Raw genomic sequence first — 23318 nt, 5'->3', positions numbered from 1 at the left:
CTATAATCCTACTCTCCACTTACCTTGCTTTCTCTCCTCTCCCCGTCTATTTCCAGTTGGTGGAGTAGAATATGCCATTGGCTGCTAGCTTTCACTTGTATTCCTATAGTGGTCACAACAAATATTGGGTGGGAAGGGCCCTAGATGGTGCTTAAAAAATGAATGAACCTTATTGTTCATGTTAAATCTTCACTTATTCCACTTCCAGCCTCACATCCTTTTCCTCCTCCCCAATTATAAGGGGAAAAATCAGCAACTAGATGATGGAAGAATGTTCCTGAGTCATAATAGCAATGAGACAGTAGAAATTATTTTTTCCTTTTTAGAAAAGAGTGGGTTGTAAGAAGTCAATGGTTCAACATGCAAAGCCATCCCCTGGTATCCCAGGAGATTGATACAAAATCTTCAGATTCTCAAGTCCTTTATATAAAATAGCCTAGTATTTGCACCTAACCTGTGCACATCCCCCCATATATTTTAAATCATCTCTAGATTACTTCTAATACCTAGAGCAATGTAAATGCTATATAATGTAAATAACATTATGTATTTTTACAATTCGTATTATTTTTAATCATTGTATTTAACAAATTATTTTTCCTGAAATTTTCGATCTGTATTTGGTTGAATTCACAAATGTGGGATTTGGGGGTACAGGGGCCTGATCATATATTTGGATGTGAAATCACTTTCTTTTGGTCTATCGGTTTCTGCTTTGTTACTTTTGTTAAATTTTTATTTTGAAATAATTATAGATTCATAGGAAGTGGCAAAGATAGTAGAGAAAGGTCCTGTGTACTCTTCACTCAGTTTCCTCCAGTGGTCACATCTTCTATAATTATGGTACCACACAAAACCCAATACATTGACTTTGGGTTGTGTGTATACAGTTTTATGTCATTTTATCGTGTGTGTAGATTTACCACTGCAACCAACGTACAGAATTATCCCATCAACATAAAGATCTCCCTCTTGCTACATCTTTATGGTCATACTTACTCCCCTTTGCTCACATCTCTAATCCTTGCCAAACACTAATCTGTTTTCCTTCTCTATAATTTTGTTATTTTTTGAGAATGTTACACAAATAGAATCATATAGTATGTAACCTTCTGAAAATGGCTTTTTTTCACTCAGCATCATGCCCTTGAGATGCATCTGAGTTGTTGAGTGTATCATTAGTCTGTTCCGTTTTAATGCCAAGTCATATTCCATAGTATAGACATACCAGTTTGTTTAGCCATGAACCTATTGAAAGACATCTGGGTTATTTTCAGTTTTGGGCTATTATAAATAAACCTTCTACGAACAACAATGTACAGGTTTTTGTATGGACGTAAGTTTTCATTTCTCTATGACAGACACCCAGGAGTATAATTTATGGGTTGTATGGTAAGTATATGTTTAGTTTTTAAAGAAACTGCCAAACTATTTCAAGGCTGACTGTGTAGTTTTGCATTTCTACCAGCAATGCATGAGAGATCTGGTTTCTCTACATGCTCTCCAGTGTTAGGCATTATTAATATTTTTAATTTTAGCTATCCTTATAAGTGTGCAGTAATATCTCACCATGATCTTAATTTGTACTTCCCTAACATCTAGTGATATTGCACATCTTTTTATGTATACATCCTCTTCGGTAAAATTTCTCTTAATGCCTTTTGCTCATTTTTCTTTTCTTTTTTTTTTTTTCGAGACGAAATTTCACTCGTCACCCAGGCTGGAGTGCAATGGTGTGATCATGGCTCACTGCAACCTCCACTTTCTTGGTTCAAGTGATTCTCCTGCCTCAGCCTCCCAAGTAGCTGGGATTACAGGCACACACCACCACACCCAGCTAATTTTTGTATTTTTAGTAGAGACGCAGTTTCGCCAAGTTGGCCGGGCTGGTCTCAAACTCCTGACCTCAGGTGATCCACCTGCCTTGGCCTCCCAAAGTGCTGGGATTACAGGTGTGAGCCACAGCACCCAGCCACCTTTTGCTCATTATTCTAATCGGATTGTTAAATTATTTTACTGCTGAGTCTTGAGAATCTTTACATTTTCTAGGTATAATTCCTTTGTAAGAAATTCAGTTGGTAAATATTTTCTCTCAGTCTGTTGCCTATCTTTTTATCCTCTTAAAGGGATCTTTCACAGAGCAAAAGCTTTTTTTTATGAAATCCAATTTGTTAATTGTTTTTCTTTTATGGATTATAGTTTGGGTATTATGTCTAAAAACTCTTCATGGAGCCCTAGGTCCCAAAGATTTTCTCTTAAATTATTCTAAAAGTTTATCTCCTCAAACATTATCTTCTAAAAATGTTACAGTTTTACCTTTTACAGTTAAATCTACAGTCCATTTTGAGTCAACTTTTTGTACAAATTAACATTCATTCTTTTTTTCCTCTGTGGTGGTCTTAGCTGTTCCAGTCCCATTTGTTGAAAAGGCCATCATTCCTCCATTGAATTGCTTTTGTACCTTTGTCAAAATGCAATAGGCTGTACAACTGTGGGAGCCATTTCTAGATTCTCTATTCTGTCCCACTGATGTATGTGTTTATTCCTCCACCATATTACGTAGACTTGATTATGGTAACTATATAGTAAGTCATATAACTTACTCTACGGGTTAGTAAGGGTAGAGTGATTCCTCTCAATTTATTCTTCTTTTTCAAAATTGTTTTAGCTATTTCCTTTGCCTTGCCATATAAATTTTAAAATAAGATTTATATCTGCAAAAAATCCTGCTGAGATTTTGTGTTAAACCTGTATATTAATTTGAAGACAACTGACATCATTGTTGAGTCTTGCAATCCATGAACACAGTTGTTTCTCCATTTACTTAGACCTTCTTTGATTTCTTTTGCCAGCATTTTATAGTTTTCAGCATACAAATATTGAATATGTTTTGTTATTATACCTAAGTATATATTTTTTCAGTGATTCTAAATGGTATTGTATTTTTAATTTTGGTTTTCACTGTTAGTTGCTAGTTTATAAAAATATAATTTTTTTTTGTTTTTTCTTAAGAGACAGGGTCTTTCTCTGTCACCCAGGCTGGAGTGCAGTAGCACAATCATAGCTCACTGCAGTCTCCAGCTCCCAGACTTAAGGAACCCTTCTGCCTCAGCCTCCTGAGTAGCTGAGCCTACAGACATGTGCCACCATGTCTGGCTAATCTTTGTATTTTTTTGTAGAGATAGGGTCGTTCTGTGTTGCTCAGGCTAGTCTCAAACTCCTGGCCTCAAGCAATCTTCCCACCTTGGCCTCCCAAAGTGCTGGCGTTACATACATGAGCCACCGTGCCCGACCATAATTGATTTTTGTATGTTGATCTTGTATTCTGCAATCCTGCTGACCTCACCTATTCTAGGAACTGTTTTTGTAGATTCTTTGGGATTTTCTATGTAAACATCATGTTATCTGCAAACAGGGAGAGTGGTTAATTTCTTCTACTCTAATTTATAAGCTTTTCATTTCCTTTCTACCTTTTGTGCTGGCTAGAACTTCTAGTATTATATTGAACAAGAATGGTGAGACATCCTTGCAGACATCCTTGCTCTATAAGGAATGCATTCAGTCTTTTACTATGAAGTATGGTGTTAGCTGTAAGTTTTCATAGATGTTGTTTATCAAGTTGAGAGAGTCTTAGTTTTCTGAGAGTTTTTGTCATGAATGGGTATTAAATTTTGTCAAATGATTTTTCAGTGTCAATTGATATGATCATATAGTTTTTCTTCTTTAGGATTTTAATATGGTGGATTATTACATTGACTGATTTTTTTAATTTTAATTTTTATTTTTTAAAGGGCAGCCTCCCGAGCCAGAGTAGCTCAGAGACTCCCTGATTTTCTAATACTAAACCAGTCTTGCAGTCCTGGAATAAACTCCACTTGGTCATGGAGCAATTTTTACATATTGCTGAATTATATTTGTTAATAAATCTTTACGAATTTTTACACACAAAAGGAATATTGGTCTGTAGCTTTCTTTTTTGTACTCTCTTAGCCTGGTTTTGGTAACAGGGCTTCAAAAGCTGATTGGAAAATGAGTTGGGAAGTATTCTCTTATCTTCTATTTTCTGGAAGAAATTGTATACAATTGTTACTAAATTCTTTAAACATTTGGAAGAATTCCATGGTGAAATCATCTCCATCTAGACATTTCTTTTTGGTGTTTTAAAATTATGAATTAAATTTTCTTAACAGTTATAGGGCTATTCAAATTATTTCATACTGGAGTTGTGGAGCTGGTATTTTTTGAGGAGTTGTCTATTTCACCTAAGTTGTCAAACTTATGTATGTAGAGTTGTTCACAGAATTCCCTTATTATCCTTTTGATGTCTACAGGACATGTATTAATATTTGTATTTTGTGCCTTTTCTCTTATTTCCTTTGTCAGTCTTGCTAGGGTTTTGTTGGTTTTATTATCTTTTCAAAGAGCCAGTTCGCTATTTCATGGATTTTCCCTATTGCTTTTCTGTTTTGAATTTCATATTTCTTTTTTTTTTTTAATTTTTTGAGACAGAGTCTCCTTCTGTTGCCCAAGCTGGAGTGCAATGATGCAATCTTGGCTCAATGAAGCCTCTGCCTCCTGGGTTCAAGCGATTCTCCTGCTTCAGCCTCCTGAGTAGCTGGGCTTGCAGGTGCCTGCCACCACACCTGGCAAATTTTTTGTATTTTTAGTAGAGACGGGGTTCCACCATGTTGGCCAGGCTTGTCTCGAACTCCTGACCTCAAGTGATCTGCCTGCCTTGGCCTCCCAAAGTGCTGGGATTAAAGGCGTGAGCCACAGCGCCCGGCCTTTAATTTCGGCCTTGCTTCCTTTTGCTTGTTTGGGGTTTGCTCTTTTCTTTCTAGCTTCTCGAGATGGCAGCTTAGATCATTGATTTAAAATGTTGCCTCTTTTCTAATAGAAGCATTTAGCATATTAATTTCCCTCTCAGCATTGTTTTTGCTAAATTCCACAAATTTTGATAAGTTCTGTTTGCATTTTCATTCAGTCCAATATATTTTACAATTTTCCTTGAGACTTCCTCTTTGACTCATGGGTCATTTAGCACAATAGTGTTTTTAAATTCATAAAACAAAACACATGGGATTGTAAAAAATCATATTAAAATATAGCTATTGAAATATACTAAGTTGTGATAGAGCAATATGTGTATGCTTCTAAAAATTAGCACATTAAATAATAAGAAATAGTAATGGGTCTAATAATTACTATAATTTTGAAGTAGTGATGAGAATAAGTGACAATTCAAGATTTTTGCAACAATATGATATGAAAATTTCTGTGATTTTTCTTGGTGACAAAGTCATAGGTATTACTAAAATTACTATGATTGTTGCTTATATTCATGATTAAGGGAAATGATAATTTTCAGCCAGAGGTTCATAAATATAATAATGTAATACTTTTATTCAATGGCCCCCTTGAATTCTATCTTCAGACCCTTTGGGGGGTCTGTGGGGTCCATGTTAAAACCCCAATTTAGAGGGTTTCACTCTGGTAACATTTTTTCTACTCCATCTTGCTGAGTTTGGTCCTTCTGGTGAGAGTATCTATGGTCCTACGTCCTAACCAGTGGAAAAGAGAAAACATTCCAGTTTGGGGGACAGCAAATTCTTCACTTTTAACAAATACCAAACACTCTAACCATATACGTTAGCACGTTGATCTACCTGGATCCTGCTGTTTCCCCAGTCGGCCACAATGATGTTTCCATTTGAATCAACTGCTACACCTGTTGGAGCATTAAACTGCCCATTTCCTTCTCCATTTGAGCCAAACTTCAACATGAATTCTCCTTCCTGATTAAACACCTGTATGAAATATTTTTAAATTATTTTGTTTTACATCAAAATACTTGAATCAACATTATGGATTAAAAAAATACCTATTTGAGCAGGTTATTTATAACAAGACCTATGATTTAAGACATTCTAAAAAAAGAAAATGAAATCTACAAGACAGACTGCATATCATTGTGGTTCCCTAAATTACTGTATAAATCTGATTTATCATTTGTTAAATTATCCCTTTTTTGGGCTTATATCTGGTTATTAAATCCTTATGTGAATGATACCTTTGTTATAAATTATAAAATACTGTACAAGTTAGTATGAATAAGAAGTGGTATAATTTTCAATAATACTATTCTTCCCACCTTTAAAGAAATTGCTAAATTTCAAGAATGGGCATTGTATTTATATTTCTAATAGGATGGATGACCATTAAAAGTTGGATCAGAGAGTAGGAGTTTTTTGTTATGCCAGATGCTCAGAATTTATTATCATTTTACTATATCAACATAACTAGAAAGAGTAGGCTGGACTTCATACTTAACAATGGGAGAAATTCATTGCATGTGTGTGTGCACATGTGTGGTAGCAGCAGGTGAGAAATAAGAAAAGGGCTTTTTTATTTGCCCTCAGAAGATATTTTAGTTTGAGAGTTTATATGATCCTAAGGCTTTGATGAATATAAAAGTAGTTTCTATTACTCTATTTTCTATTACTCTTTTATCTCTCAGTAGAGAGAAGGGAAGCTGTTAGAAGTAGGGGGCTAAACAGAACTCTTAAGCAAATTCTCTAACATCTGATATGGTCAAGCAGTGGAGTGCTGTGGTTAATTACATATTCTTATTAATAGAGTGCTACTAAATATGTATCAATACAGATCACTGATTTTGAAAAAAGTAAATGTTAATGTTTAATGATAACACGATAGTAAGCATAATTGTATCTCGATGATCCAGATGATACCTAATGGTTTTGAAATGTCTCCAGGACATTATTTTTAACTTCCATTGTCATGATGCCTAGATGCATAGAAATATTCGTTGACAAATCTGAAAGTATTATGTACAAGGCACTTTGAGAGTAAGATTTCCTCAAATGTAGAACTGAAAGAGCTCACTATATTTGAGTGTAGATCTTCATTTGGGGATGATCTCAAGACCTTTTAGAGAGCCACCTGTTGTCATCTCTGATTACAAAAGATCAAAATGACCATTACTTTTAGGTAAGTACCTTGGGAAAGTAGGACACTTCCATCTCTACAGGCTAAACTCACATTACGATAAAAAAGAGTCCTGGCTACTTCCTGAATTCATTACATACTTGCCAAGAAAGCAAGCCACCTCTGTGGTTCTTTAGAAAGGACCAAGGCAAGAACAACCAGCTTTTACTAAGATGCAATGTTTAAATTTTTTTTTCTGACTCTTTTTGTCTCCTTTTACATAACACATTCTAGTTTTAAAGACCAGTGGGAACATGTTTATGCTGGACACAATTTATTATTCTCTATTTTTTCCCTTATTAAGTCCTACAAATAATCTTTTTGTTTATCTTTCTTTTTTTTTTTTTTTTTTTGAGATGGAGTCTCATTCTGTCACCCAGGCTGGAATGCAGTGGCACAATCTTGGCTCACTGCAACCTCCACTTCCTGGTTCAAGCAATTCTCCTGCCTCAACCTCCTGAGTAGCTGGGATTACAGGTGCCTGCCACCACACCCGGCTAATTTTTGTATTTTTAGTGGAGACAAGGTTTCGCCCTGTTGGCCAGGCTGGTCTCGAACTCCTGACATCAGGTGAGCTGTCCGCCTTGGCGTCCCAAAGTTCTAGGATTACAGGCGTGAGCTACTGCACCCAGCCTTGTTTATCTTTCTGAGTCAATATGTTTTCCTGGGCATAATCCAAATGACTCAAGTGGTTTTGCTTCATTTTGGGATAATGAAGGATGCCAAATCTAGTCTTACTCGTTTTGTGATGAAAAGAAAATACATTCTGCAGATAGCTAAGGAGCTAACTAGACCCCTTGTTAGCACTGACCTATAGATATGTATTTTACACTTATCAACAGAGAAGTGACCTGAATTCAGAACTATTGCTAACTGCCCAGCATTACATGGGGAAGAAAAACCCAAGTATTCCATAAAACTTATTTGGCAATAGTTGTCAAAAAGAAGAGAAACAACAGCGAAAGGCTATGGTTTTTTTAAACAAGAAGAAAATTGAGTTTAAATAAATAGTTAAATAATCTACTTCTACCATACTGAAAACTTGAGTTTTCAGAATCTTAAGAATTATAAATGTTTCGTATTTTCTATTTTTCCTGACTAAAATGCCATTTAATTACTTAAAAATTATTCACATGAAAACAAATTAAGAGGCAGAAGTATGAGCTTAAATAGTTTTTTTACAGCTTTTCTTTTTACAATAAATATTTAAAGCAAGTTTTTTAAAAAATCACCTTGATGATAGCCCTTTCCTGATTTCAAAATTCTGTTCATGTCAAATACCATCTCCACTTGGAAGTCTCCCCTGATAATCTTAATTAAGGAAATTTTCTCTTTTCTTCCAGAAGGTTAGGAAACTTTATATGTACCTATTTTATGAAACTATTTAGTGCTACCTGCCTTGCATTTTGGTTACTTACATATGTTTTAATTCTTTCTACAGTGTCAGCCAGGACTGGTAAATAGGAGCCATCCCACATACCAATGCCAGTTGATTCTTAGAGGTTGCCTGGAGCACTGGACAGGAAAGGCTCTGAGATCACAGTTGCGCTTAGTGGAAAAGAGCAACTTGATTAATTATGACTGTCTTTCAGTTGGGAGTGGGCAGAACCTATGCAAGCATTTGCTGGCCTTGGTACTATTAGGATCTCATATGGGTTTTCTTCTTGCTGAATGCCCTGTAGTTATATGAATGATTCCTCTACAAAGTGAGTGAGAGTAGGAAGTATGAGAACAACCTGTGTTATCCTTTGACAGTTGTGCTCATTCTCCAGCACTGTTATAACTCCCGGGGAGGCAGTCTCCAGCCCGGTTCCTGCTGCCTCTTTGCTCTCTACTTCTGTCCTTCTTTGGCTACCAACTTTTTCCACTATCCTATTCCTTTTACCAAGACGCTTCCCATGGACAATAGTGTCAGCAGAGAATGCAGATTATCTGCATTTGAGTGTAGGGGGGACCTATGCCACAATGTGAGCATCTCTGGAGAGACAATATGGCAGGGAGCAGTTTCAGAAAAAAGCAACAGTGGGTGCCCTGTTCCCTTATCCTGACCCCATTTCTGCAGCCCACTGTGCGCTACTGTCTGCACAGGGACTTGGCGCCCATCAAAAAGGTCCAAGCCCTCTCCATTTACTCAGGTTAGAGGCTTTCCAGGATGCGGAAAGGACATCACAGAGAGTACCTTTGGGTGTTAAAAATCCTACCCCTTATCTAGCTATCGCAGTCATTAGCACTGATAAGTCATTATTAATTTTGGTTGCTCAGTCATTGTCTCTAAGTGCAAACTTTACTCACTGGCATACCATCCTCTGCTGTTTCCTTATTGTTTTTCCTTTAAAATGACTCACCTTTTAAAATTTAGATGAATGTATTTAAAAGAAAAACTTTATTATGTCTGTAAGTGCAAAACAGCATCACTAGATGTAAACAAAAGGTAGCCCTAAAATAAATGCATACCTTAAAATAAAAATATCCACCAGTGTACTGCCTATGGCCACTGATGATACCTTCAGTGGAACATGCATCACACCGTGAGAAGCTTGATCTAGGATATTACTAAATATTTTCTCATCATTTCAGTAAGTGAGTAATTTGTTTTGAACCATTTTATTATTTCCTGATTTTCTCATAGTAAAATTCAAATCTCTCTCCCCTGGTACCTAGTAAGAAAGATATACTATAGGTCACTGTTTTCTAAAGAACACTAAAGGTATGAAAGCATTCTAAGAAGTATAAAATATACTGTATGAATGTATGCTAGGATTATCCCCCTCCCCATGCCGTCTGTTGTTGTAACAGGGTCGAATATCTAATTTTTTTTTTAACAAAAAGATGCAGAAAATTGAAAAAGTGATTTTAATGTATTGACTAGCCACAGAATATTAAGCGTCAGAAAGTTCTGCCTCTAAGTTCAACGAATTGCTTTTTAAAATATAATTTTCAAGTCCTCTTCATTTGCACCAGTTTCAAATTAAGCAACTTATTGCCAGCATATTTTGTTCAATTTCCTGACTTTCCAAGGTCTGTAAGTCCAAATTAAAACTGGAATCTTTGAGCAGAAGCAAAGTCTACTCTTCTGGTTAACTCCTTTTGGTGCCATATGTAAGTATTGCATTATTTTCTTGCAGACCAATTTCTCCATAAAAGCAGTTAAAAGTTAACAACAACTCATGTGCTTATAGTACCTTGACAGAATGATTATGGAAATCTGTAATAATAATCTCATTATTGCTATTTACAGCTGCAAAATGGGGACCTGCAATAAAGATGGAAAAAAATATGTGATGACTACAACAAAAGTGATTACATATAGCAGTTACTGTAACAAACAAACTTAATATATTAACTTAGTTATTTAAGAAAGTACAAAGAATCATAGACTCAGTCTTTGAAAGATCATTCAGCCAGACCTCCAGTTCCAGATAACATGGATCCTATATTATTCTCTACTTGTGCCAGTCTATTCTGACTCCTTCCCAATCAGGCTGGGAGTTCTAGCAGCCCTAATGAAGTGGGAGGAGCAGTAAGCATCAGAATTCATTCTCCGTGCCAGCATCTAAAAGTCACATCTGCCAGCTTCCCTGAGTATCTGTTAGTCATTTTAGAGCCCTCAGCTCCCACTGAGGAAACACGTGGCAACTCGGCATTGGAAAAGAGACTCCAATATGTAATTTTTAAAAAATTGATTAGCTGGGCATGGTGGCACACGCCTGTAGTCCCAGCTACTTGGAGGGCTGAGGCAGGAGGATCACTTGAACCCAGGAGGTCAAGGCTGCAGTGAGCTGAGATCATGCCACTGCACTCCAGCCTGGGTGACAGCGAGACCCTGTCTCAAAAAACAAAACAAAACAAAACAAAACAACAGAAAACCCACACTATAATTCTGGGTGACATTCAGAACCTTGGCAGAACTGGATACAAAGCACAAACAAATATTATGCAAATTAATAGTAAATGCCAAAAGCATCCCTTCAAAAAGAAAATTAATAAGCTATTTTTAGCCTCTTCTTGCAAATGCAAAAACCTAAATAAGCTTGTGACTGCAAAGTGTTACACCAAAGAGACGTAAAACAGACTGCCTTCCTTAAACCTAGCAAATATTCTAGACTCCTGTTCTCTTACAATAACCTAGAAAGGCGAAAAAAAATTCTCATTCAGTCGCTTTTTAAGCAAAGCTACAGCTAGGCTGAAATAGTAGTTATTCCTTGTTTTTCAAATATTTTTATTTTAAAATTTATACTTTAACATGAATATTTCAAAGCTAGACTTCTGAGTTGTGAACTGCCACCAATAAAAACCACACAGGGACTGCAGCTCAACTTACTACCAGGTGGGTGGGGGTGACTGAGACTCAAGCAACGAACCATGCCTTTGCTTAGATTTTATCCCCAGCATCTTTCCCAAAGCCAGCAAACACAGTAGGGATGCGGTGTCTTCAACATGCTCCAACATCATGCAAATGTGAGCAGAAGAAGCATAAAAAAGGGGGTTTACATATTACCATCGAGTGTACCTGCAAACTGCCTGTCCCCATTTCCTCGGCTACCAAACCTGGTGACTATTTTCCCGTTTGGCTGGAAGATAAACACGCAGCACGCCTTGTTGTCCACAACAATAATGTGCCCATTGCGGTCCACAGAAACTCCTTTGGGTCCCATCAGCTTTCCTGATCCAATTTTTGTCTGTTTGAAACAAGTACAGAAATAGAAGTACAGTATAGAGTCAAAGTTTAAACCACTACAGAACATGAAGATAAACACTGTTTTGGTCAACATTTACCTGAAGGTTCAAACGGGTACACAGCTACTCATACATCACAATGAACTTCTGTCTTGGAAAACTGGCTTTGTCACATCCATTATCTGCTATTGATATCTATATAAATCCTTATTCTTTATTTATTTTTTTTGAGACGAAGACTCATTCTGTTGCCCCAGCTGGAGTGCAGTGGTGCAATCTCAGCTCACTGCAACCTCTACCTCCTGGGTTCAAGCAATTCTCCTGCCTCAGCCTCCTGAGTAGCTGGGACTACAGGCGTGCACCACCATGCCCGGCTAATTTTTTTTTGTATTTTTAGTAGAGACAGGGTTTCACTTTGTTGGCCAGGCTGGTCGTGAACTCCTGACCTCGTGATCCACCCGCCTTGACCTCCCAAAGTGCTGGGATTTACAGGCATGAGCCCCTGTGCCCAGCCCTTAAAATCATTGTTCTTAAAAGAGATCACCACCAAAAAAAAAATACTCTAGGATCCCCTAAACTGGGGTCACAGTTCCCTGCCGAAGAGGCGGTGTGATCTGGTGAAAGATCACTGGATTATGACTCAGAAGACTGGCTTACTTCCATTGCTTGCTTTAAACACACCTGGAATAGCACAGATGGATTTCATTTCCTTAAACTTCAGATTCCTTATACATTAAAAAATGTCCAAAAAATGACAACTCGACAACTCCCAATGGCATTTTCGGAAGATGTATTAAGTAGAATAAGGTAGGTAAAGGGTTTATTGTAGAGTGTAGCACACAGCAAGCAGTCACTGTAGGGAAGCCATCACTGTCATTGTTACAGATCATAATTAATATCAAAATTGCCAGGCATCTAGCATTGAACTTTACGAGAATTAAGTCCTCCTTGGGCAGGAGTCACATCTGTTTTATTCACCACTGTGTACTCAGGGGCAACACACTACTTGGTGCATAATAAATATTCAATGAATATCTATTGAATACATTAATTTTAAAAGTCTAGCATTATTATAGGGCAATCATGATGATTAAATGGCTCCACTTTTTATTATATTTTAAAATAGGAGAAAAGCATTTGATTTCTATCAATCATATACCGTATTTTAAATTTTATTCCTGTTCCTGAGTAGACTGTGGTGTGTATTTAAATGTCTATTTGCCATGAGATACAGGTCTTGTACATTTACTTTTCTTTCTATAGCTTCATTTTCTAGACTACATATAAAGAAGTGCTTCACTCATTCACTAATTTATTTCCTAATTCTACAAACACTGCCCAAGCACCAAATATGTGCCTGACACGGTATTCTAGGCACATGGCAAACACACAAATAAGACGTAGCTCCTGCCCTCAAGTATGTCTCAGTCACATTGCAGGGACAAACATGTCTACTGTATCTCTTTAAAGAGTGTAGTATTGAGTCTTCATTTTAATATACTTGGGAGAATTCAAATAGGCCATCTCAGAAGGCATGTGAAGTGATAACCTGATGAGGCCACAGTAGACAAGGAAGGCGAAGGAGCACCCCAGGTGAGGGAACAGCAGGAAGGTATGTTAAGTCAGGGAAACTATAAGAACCACAGTTCTCCCTGGCACCCAGGCTTGACGTGTTGGAGGGGAACAGATCTATGTGTTTTTATGAAAGAACTCTTTGCCAGGCGCGGTGGCTCACACCTGTAATCCCAGCACTTTGGGAGGCTGAGGTGGGCGGATAACTTGAGGTCAGGAGTTCAAGACCAGTGTGGCCAAGATGGTGAAACCCCATCTCTACTAAAAATACAAAAATTAGCTGGGTGTGGTGGTGGGTGCCTGTAATCCCAGCTACTCAGGAGGCTGAGGCAGGAGAATCACTTGAACCCGGGAGATGAAGGTTGCAGTTAGCCGAGGTCACGCCACTGCACTCCAGCCTGGGTGACAGAGCGAGACTCTGTCTCAAAAACAACAACAACAAAAACTCTCAGACATATTATTAAACAAATTAAGGTAGGGAACAATGAGTGTAGTCTGAGTCCACATGTGTTATATGTGTGCATGTATGTACATAGACTTCTGGAAGGAAAAGTGAGAAATCAGCGTCTATATCTTAGAAAACCCAAAAAGTTATATTCTCATAGATTAGGCTTTAGCCTTCTTATTTTATCTCTCTATATTAGTGCTGTCTGATAGAAACATAATGTGAACCACATATGTATTTTTAAATTTTCTAGTAGCAGGATGGGACTTTTCCATGATGGGGACTTTAGACTTTATATGCTCCTTTTATTCTTCTAAGTTTATAAATGATGGAGATTCAGATTTCATCTCTTTAGAGCAAAGGAACACAATTACTGAGGAAAGAAACAGTGGTTTTCTTGGCAAGAGAAACTGCTGTGTAAATTTGATTCTGATTCTCCAATCTAGCCCAAAGATCAAAGAGGCTATAACATAATGGTGGGTAAACAAATGGCATTTGTTGTTTCATGTTTAAATGGAGGGTAAGTCAGCAGAGATCAAAAGGGAGAGAAGGCACTTCGATGATTAAAACAAGACTATCATTACTACCTAACATTATGAACACTTGTAGTTGCTTAGATGACTCAACCAAATAATATCAAATGGATAATTATCTAGAATAAGAAGAGAAAATAAAGGGTTACTTCCATTCTATCATGTAGTGACAACTAGGGTAGATCTAAAAGAATAACTTAAACATTGAACCAAAATTTCTTTCCACTTCCCTTCATCACTCCTAGTTTAGCTGCACTGGATTCAACCAAGTGAAAGGTAAGGATCCCTGCATTTCCCTGATTCTGTCAACCCCATCTTAAACAGAATAGTAAACAAAATTGAGACAGAGTTTTGCTCTTGTTGCCCAGGCTGGAGTGCAATGGATCTCGGCTCATTGCAACCTCTGCATCCCGGGTTCAAGCGATTCTCCTGCCTCAGCCTCCCGAGTAGCTGGGATTACAGGCGCCTGCACCATGCCCAGCTACTTTTTTTGTATTTTTAGTAGAGATGGGATTTCACCATGTTGGCCAGGCTGGTCTTGAACTCCTGACCTCAGGTGATCTGCCCGCCTCAGCCTCCCAAAGTGCTGGGATTACAGGTGTGAGCCACTGTGCCCGGCCCAGCAAAAATATTTTAACCCTGCCTTTGGAATGGTTTAATCAGGGTATTTAACTCAACAAATATGTCCTTAAATTGAACAGGAAAGAGATGAGATATTTTAGAGTAAGGTGGCCAGAGGTGTCTCTATTTGTTTGGATAGAAAAGGTTTCTAGATGGGCTGGAAGATAGGAGGCAGTGGGGAAGATAGAATAAATTTAGAGGAGGCAGAGAGAAATAAAAATTAGGGCTAATAAATTGGTGAATAAAAGAAAGAAAAGGAGATAAGATGTTACATCTCTGGAACTACTAGGAATAAATACAAAGAGTCTACACTGGTGTTAAACCTATGTCTTTCTCAGCACCTGTTTAATTTTACTGAGTCCCACCAAAGAAGAAAAAGAAGAAAATAAGTATCTCTGTCTATACCTGTGGATGTTTCACTTGGATGAACTCCTGTGAGGGTCCTAAAGTGTTTTCACGTGCTATCCTTTTACCCTTTGGGTTTCGATCAACACCTGTCATAGAAAAGGGTACTGCTGAAACTATACCACCTCCACTCCCCCCATCCTCTAGGGGGCATGAGTGTTCTTTGGAACACTCTGGAGTGCAGTGGCGCAATCTCATTATTACCTTTAATATTCCAACTCTAAGAACCCAGTTCTTCTAAGAGTGTCTATTACAGACAGACTATTGAACCACTGAACAAAAAATGCTTAGAGAGCCCTTCTTCCTTAGACATAAAACTCCTGTCTCCGTAAGTGAAACTATTTTAGTATTAGCTTCTGAATTTACAAAGACAGATCGCAGTTTTGCTAGAGTATAAAACATAAACAAATGGGTTGCCTCCAAACTATGTAAACATTTTCAAGATATTCAAGACATAAATATTCATATTAAACTTGTCATATTTGGGTATGTCTTACCATATATACAATTATTAAAATGCAAAAAAGGGGAAGAAGTTAGAGCTACAGAAAGGCAGGAGATTTTTATGTATATGTGGTCATCATACGGAGCCATTAAATTTCTAGTGAAATCAAAAATTCAAGGGTGATTGAAGAATTGCATGCAATATTGTGGAATAAAAAATGACAGCTTTTCAGTCTCCAAAATTGACAAGATGCTGCCTCACACAAAACAGAGGCTCAAATCTGAGAGTTTCACAATTACATAACTCATTTCATAAAAACAATGAGGGGACTACAGCAATCTGAAGACTTTAAAAAGGAAAATAGAAATTCTTCCAATAAGAAACCAATGAGTACACTTTGAGTAATCTTTAGAATTCCAGAATGGATTATGAAAAGCAGCATCTCCAAACTCCTAGACAAGAAAGTGACGACCACCAGGCGCCTGCATGAGGACATGAAGCCCAAATCATAGCTGACCAAACAAGACTTCATTTTTTTGGACAGGGTTACTAGTGGCATGGAAAAGACTATTCATTTCTTAGATCCTTATTTTGTATGTGGCACATAAAATCTCATTTAGTCTTTGCTTAAATCCAATGAGATAGGTCTTTTTTTTCTTTTGAGACAGGGTCTTACTCTGTCACCTAGGCTGCAGTGCACTGGTGTAGTCATGAGTGACTGCAGCCTCTAACTTCTGGGCTAAGCAATTCTCCCACCTCAGCCTCCCAAGTGGCTGGGACTACAGGCCTGCGCAACCACACCTGGCTAATTTTATTTTTTGTAGAGGCAGGATCTTGCCATGTTTCCCAGGCTGGTCTCGAACTCCTGGGCTCAAGTGATCCTCCTGCTTCAGCTTCCCAAAGTGCTGGGATTGCAGGCATGAGCCACCATGCCCAGGCAAGATAGATCTTTTTTTTTTTTTTTTTTTTTTTTTTTTGAGACAGAGTCTTGCTCTGTCGCCCAGGCTGGAGTGCAGTGGCGCAATCTTGGCTCACTGCAAGCTCTGCCTCCCGAGTTCATGCCATTCTGCTGTCTCAGCCTCCGCAGCAGCTGGGACTACAGGTGCACGCCACCATAGCCAGCTAATTTTTTTGTATCTTTAGTAGAGACAGGGTTTCACCGTGTTAGCCAGGATGGTCTCGATCTCCTGACCTTGTGATCCACCCACCTCGGCCTCCCAAAGTGCTGGGATTACAGGCTGAGCCACTGCGCCTGGCCAAGATAGATTTTTTTTAAATCAAAATTTTAAAAACGAGGCTATTGAAGCTCAAGGAAGTTACGATTTGCCGATGGCCAAACAGTAATAAGCTGGGATGGCAATGTGTTGATCTGAGTTAAAACTCATGTTGTCAACAGAAATAGAAGCCTCTAATAGGCTGGACAGGGAAATATATAAGGCATAGTGCAACTGGCCCTTACAAAGATCTTTGACGAGGTGTCTCACAATTTTCTTATGAACAAATGTAGAAAATGGGCGGGCTGATACAATTCTTTGATGACACTTCATAAGAGAGATTTCTGTTATCACCAGAGGGCTCTCTACTCTTTGGCAATTAGGTGAAGACATTGAGTTAAATTTTTATTTGCAAAAAGCTGATGCTGGGAATGATAGCAAATATATCAAACAATGGGATCCCTCAAAGTGTAGCTCCACTTGCATTTTCTCTGAAATTCAGCCTTTTCTTTTTTTTTCCAAATCCTGTATTATATACGTATGTTTTCAGATTGTATCAGTGTACGACTCATTAGAGACTGACATAAATTGTTTTCTGTCATTTCTTGTGTATGAATCTTTTTCCCAAAGTGGGCCTGTACATTTTTAAAAGGTAGAAACTATTTTTTACAATTCTGTTTCTCCCATATCATCTGTCACAGGCCTGAGAAAGTAAAAAGTACTTCCTAAGTGACAACATGTAGACTAATTTGAGAAATATAAACTGCCTCTTAATAACTCTTTTCAAAAGCTTGTTGTTTTTCATTGAATTGAGGTAACAGGACCAGTTTCCCTCTAAATCTATGGTTTTAAAGAAAAAAAGTGACTGAGCAACCTAATTGCTTTAAAATACAAAGCCACATTTAGGATATGTGCAAATAGACTTATGAAATTATCACTGTTACTCTCACTTCACAAACTTAGATGTCCAGATGTCTTTGTGTATGAAGAATTGTTGAATGTTGCACTGCATCTCAAAAAAGAAACACAATTTCATCTTGTATTTCCTATTCCTTCTCTCCATTGTTTAGTGAACAATTAGTAGTTAATCTTACCTTAAATTTCCCATCGGAAGAGAAAATGCTGACCCATTTATTATCATAATCGGCAATGATTATGTCCCCACTGGGATGTACAGCCACTCCTGTGGGCCGCTGCAGCTGCCCTGGAGAGCGTCCTCGTATGCCAAAACGACTTTTGAACTGGCCATCATTGGAAAATATCTGTAAAATAAATTACATTCATTGGAATGTGAACTAGTACAGGCATCGCTGAGGAAGGTATAGGCAAAAACATCTGCCATACATACAGAGATCAGAACACGCAAACTCTGTTTGAAGAAAAGTCTACACACACATAAGCTTTTTTCCTTACACCATGTATCTTAAGTCTAAAGTAGGAATATATGTAACTATATCTATTTTTATCAATATAAGTAGTTAAAGGTATATAATTAGGGGCTATACCTGCACACATTGGTTGTTACTGTCTGCAATTAATATCTTCCCACTTGTAGATGCAGCTACCCCCTGAAGATTTGTAAACTCTCCTTTATTTCTTCCTTTGGTACCTAAAATAAATGATAAAACCATAAAAATTAAGCACTAAAGGGTTAGATTTCTCTGTTTCAGCAAGAGAATAATTCAGATTTCCACAGGTACCTGAGAATGCATTGTTTTTAAACATACTTTAAAAAAAGGGCACCCTCCCTCCCCAATGACCTAATCCATATGCTATTAAACCTCTCTTCCTGACCAAGAGTCTCTGCAAAATCACTTTTTTAAGTGAATGTCAATCTTCTCTTATTAATTTGTAGCTGCATATTAACATGTTTAAAATATTCTTAGATCCCACAAAGACATCATAATAAAAACTAATACGGCCTGCCTTTATCTGACATGGCTTTCCCACTTTACCTTATGGCACTGCTATCTGCCAGGTCGGTGCTGCCTTGGGCATGGCAATAAACATTCTCACCCTGCTCACTCTGCCTCTGTCTTCTATCTTTGTGGACCTGGTTTGCATTTGGGGTGTGTGGGGCATTTGGGATGGTTCAGACTGTTTGGGTCCTGCCATTCTGGGTTTTAGTGGGAGAGGGGAACCAGGCAAAGGAGCCCTGCCCTAAGGATATGCAACAGGAGAGGGGCCTTATTTTACAGTTTTGCCAAAATTCTACCCTCTCACTCAGCAGCTCTCGGAAGAAACGTGGACGTTTGGCTTTCAGTACATTTAACAAACCGAAGGCCACAGATGTTATAAAAATAGTAGGCGATTTTCATATTATGGATTTACTTATAGATTATTTTCAAAGATTCAATATCTCACAGGCTGGATATTCTTCCTGAAATTACAAAACGATATTCTCACAGCGTGCTTTGTAGATTAAATAAGAAAGGCAAAAGGAAATTCATTAATCCAAGACAATATTTCCACCCATACTAGACTCTTTTTTGGTTTTGTTTTGTTTGTTTGAGACAGGGTCTTGTGATATTGCCCAGGCTCGTCTCAAACTCCTGGGCCTAAGCGATTCTCCTGTCAGCCTCTCAAGTAGTTGGAACTATAGGTACATACCACAATAACTACCACACCTGGCCATACTAGACTCTCTTTTAAAAGAATAGATGAGACAGAGAGAAAAACAGCAAATCATCTATAGGTTAACAGACATCTAGTTTTGTTTCAAAAGAAGTTTTCATGATTTATTTCAATAGGATGATGTAAATATTAATTAATGGAAACAATGAATTTTGCTCAAAAATGACCAGGAAGAAAGCTAAATTTTTCATAGTTAGAGAGAACCATTCTTCAGGTTTATAACTTCATTTATATTCAAAAGAGCAATTTGGGCCAGGAACAGTGGCTCATGACTGTAATCTCAGCAATTTGGGAGGCTGAGATGGATGAATTACCTGAGGTCAGGAGTTCGAGAGCAGCCTGGCCAACATGGTGAAACCCCATCTCTACTAAAAATACAAAAATTAACTGGGCGTGGCGGTGTGTGACTGTAATCCCAGCTACTCGGTAGGCTGAGGCAGGAGAATCGCTTAAACATGGGAGGTGGAGGTTGCAGTGAACTGAGATCACACCACTGCACTCTAGATGACAGAGCAAGACTCTGTCTCAAAAGAAAAAAAAAAAGAGCCATTTGCTATTTTGTTTTTCGACATCAATGCAGTGCCTTAGGAAAGGGTAGACAAGGATGCACTGGTGATGGCTAATGTCAAACACCTGCTTAAGCACTGTTTGGGAATAGACTTGTCAGAAACAGATTTTTGGGTTTAAGAATTGAAATTGGTGATGGATTAAACTTAGAATAAAATCAACAACAAAATTGCTGGGCAGAATCATCATAGATGAGCTGGTTCTCACCAGACCCCAGGTGGTGGTCAGTTCATTGAATCATGGACCCTATCAAGTTTACTCACTAACTCTGCATCTCATCTGCTCACACTAGCATGAAAGAAAAATTTGAGATCCGGATACCTTCATATTTTAATCCAAATGTATCAGAAGAAAGGATCTTTGATACTTGATCCACATAGAATCCCAATAATATGCATGAATATGGAATCAGTGAACACTCGTGAAATGGCGAGTTGTTTCTGGTAGTGGGGAGCAGGAACGGAGTGGTTGGCCCTCGAAGGGGATATGTGCCAACATGGTTTGAAGTTAAGGAGAGCTTGAGTCTGTTTCCCATATGTAAGTTAAATCCCAAGGTTGGAGGAACATCTGTTTGTCTAACGTTGCTTATATATTTTTGAAAGAAGCTAGATGAAACGGGCACTGCCATTTTTATTTTATATTTGTTTTAAAACAAATATTATTTTTGGTCTTTCCCCCATGTCTGAAAATAGCTAGGTGACAGGTACAGCAAAACAGATGGGCTAGAAACAGAAGCAATTCTAAAATGCTCAGCTTAGAAATAATTTTTCAAAGGTGGTATGGACAAGCCAGGGTCTCTTAAGAATAAAAACTTCATTTATCAAAAACATTTTATAGGCCAGGCATCATAGCTTGCGCCTGTAATCACAGCACTTTGGGAGGCTGAGGCAGGAGGATTGCTTGAGGCCAAGAGTTCGAGACAGCCTGGGCAATACAGTGAGAACCCATCTCTACAAAAAAAAAAAATTGATAAACACAAGCATGGAATTAAACAAGATGAGGAAATGAGGACCAATTAACTGAGAATTGACCATAAAACAAAGAAGTGACTCTATAAAACCCAGGCTGTTCTAGATTCTTGCTTATATAAAATTGAAAGTGCACCCAGGGCTTAGAGGGCATACAAGTAAGGGAAAGAAATACTGAAAAACAAGAGAGAAGGGGCTAAAAAGCACCTGAACAGAATAGATGAACACTGATTTACTGTCCTTGTGGTCCAGGTAGTGACAAAAACTGCCTGCTGCTCTCCTTCCTCTAAACTTTTGTCTATCCTGCTAGAATGATGCCTATTTTATTCAGAAGACTGTGCAGGTAGTAGCAGCTGATAAAAGGAAGAGAAAAAAAAAACAGAGAAAATAGTGCTTTAGTACTAGTCAAGGAGGTGTCTTAGTCAAAAAGAGTCTGTTTTCCTTTTGAAAATATGGACGTGATATTGGAGGAGGGAAAATATGAGGAAAAAATACTAACGCTTTTTGTTCTTTACAGAAATAAATGCACATTTTTTCAATGTGAGTAGAAATGGGCAATAGTTGTATTTTGGAGTATAATTTTAAAACTTGGGAAAATATTTAGCTGGATTCCATAGTAATATACCATTCAGAGCAAGGAGAAGGAAGGCTCTCTGCCTAGCTTGAAATGAATGTGAGATGTCCCATACCTGCTAATACTAGGTCACAAGAGCAATGGACTGTGTTGCAAAAGACCACACTGCTGGAAAGAGGTTCCATGACCTCTGCTGAACTCAAGGGCAATGTGTTGGCCCAGCTCTTACTCTTGAATTTAAGGAGAGCTCGAGTCTGTTGCCCACATGTAAATTAAATCACAAGGTCAGAGGAGAATCTGTTTGTCTAACATTGCTTATATATTTTTGAAAGAAGCTAGATGAAACAGGCACTACCATTTTTATTTTGTAATATGTGTTTTAAAAAAATCTTTTAAGTTCCATGGCTGAGTTTCTGAATGGCTGGTTGGGATTCCTGGTAACATCTGATTCTTACGGTCCTCTTTTGTTGTATTGGAGATTATTGATTATTATTATTTTTTAAACTCTATCTGAAAGCACAGCAGAATCAGTGTGTTACTCCTGAAGATGAAAAGGACACCACTAGCATATACTTGGGAAGACAATTGATGCCGACTATTTTCACCAACAGTTAAACTAGAAATATCTTGATGGTGATGCAGCACTACAGCAGATTGTCATTATTCTGAAGTGTTCAAGTGTTTGTAAAGCGTCTTAAGACAATTCCAGAAGTTAGAAATAATTTGGGATCATGCCTTACTCTTCAAGCTTTTCAGTAAATTATATTTCATTTGTAGAAAGTCTCTCCTCTCTAAGTATTCTAAATATATAATAAAAACTAGTTCTTTCATAACAAATATAAATAACACAAAACACATATAATACTTATAAAATATTTTTCTATCTACTTTAATGTAAAAGATTTCATTTGATGGTTACATATTAGCTAGTAAAATGAATAACAAGAATTTTTAAAGTAATTATAATCAATTTGATAATTATTCTATAATTCCATAATGAAATCATTTTGTTTTTCCAGATGCAAGTCTAGCCTATGAAGCACAAAATGAATTTTTATTTCAACAGCTTCTCACCCATATTCTTCCTGGTCACTTCCGCCTACCCCTCCAGGAAGATTACATAAGGTGAACCCTTAGACTGAAATAGGGGATCAATAAATGCAGATTTCCTCTCACCACCCACTCCAACTTAATATGAAATTAATGCTGGCTGGGCACAATGGCTCACACCTGTAATCCCAGCACTTTGGGAGGCCAAGGTGGGTGGATCACTTGAGGTCAGGAATTTGAGACCAGCCTGGCCAACATAATGAAACCCCATCTCTACTACTAAAAATACAAAAAAAATTAGCTAAGCATGGTGGCGCATGCCTGTAATCCCAGCTACTCAGGAGGCCGAGGCAGGAGAATTGTTTGAACCCAGGAGGCAGTGGTTGCAGTGAGCTGAGATCATGCCACTGCACTTCAGCCTGCAAGACTCCATCTCAAAAAAAAAAAGGAAGTTAACGCTAAATAAATCTAGATGTTTTGAATGGAATCATGCAACAAGATGAAACTGAGCCAAGTGTAGGATCTAACACAGAATCTTCAATCAAATAGGTGCTTAACAAATGTTTGCTGGATGAAAAAGTGCATGAATAAGTTATTAATGAGTGAGT

At 37.8% G+C, this 23318-nt stretch overlaps 1 protein-coding gene across 9 annotated transcripts in view; it reads right to left on the bottom strand.

The window, feature by feature from the left end:
- TRIM2 (tripartite motif containing 2) overlaps positions 1–23318 on the bottom strand; it is a 132949-nt gene that overhangs the window by 5009 nt on the left and 104622 nt on the right. For 8 of the 9 annotated variants that reach the window (XM_030816245.1, XM_030816246.1, XM_030816249.1 and 5 more), the window contains exons 7-11: positions 18423–18526; positions 18012–18179; positions 11504–11684; positions 10188–10258; positions 5667–5807 (exon numbers count right to left, since the gene is read on the bottom strand). In XM_030816245.1, the coding sequence (XP_030672105.1) occupies positions 5667–5807; positions 10188–10258; positions 11504–11684; positions 18012–18179; positions 18423–18526 (665 nt within the window). The remainder of the gene's footprint in view (positions 1–5666; positions 5808–10187; positions 10259–11503; positions 11685–18011; positions 18180–18422; positions 18527–23318) is intronic. The other variant, XM_003257850.4, reaches the window with a different exon arrangement.

This window comes from Nomascus leucogenys, chromosome 7b, assembly GCF_006542625.1.
Source record: "Nomascus leucogenys isolate Asia chromosome 7b, Asia_NLE_v1, whole genome shotgun sequence".
Classification (NCBI taxonomy): domain Eukaryota; kingdom Metazoa; phylum Chordata; class Mammalia; order Primates; family Hylobatidae; genus Nomascus; species Nomascus leucogenys.
The sequence above is the reverse complement of the archived record's forward strand: the minus strand, read 5'-3'. Positions and strand labels throughout refer to the sequence as shown.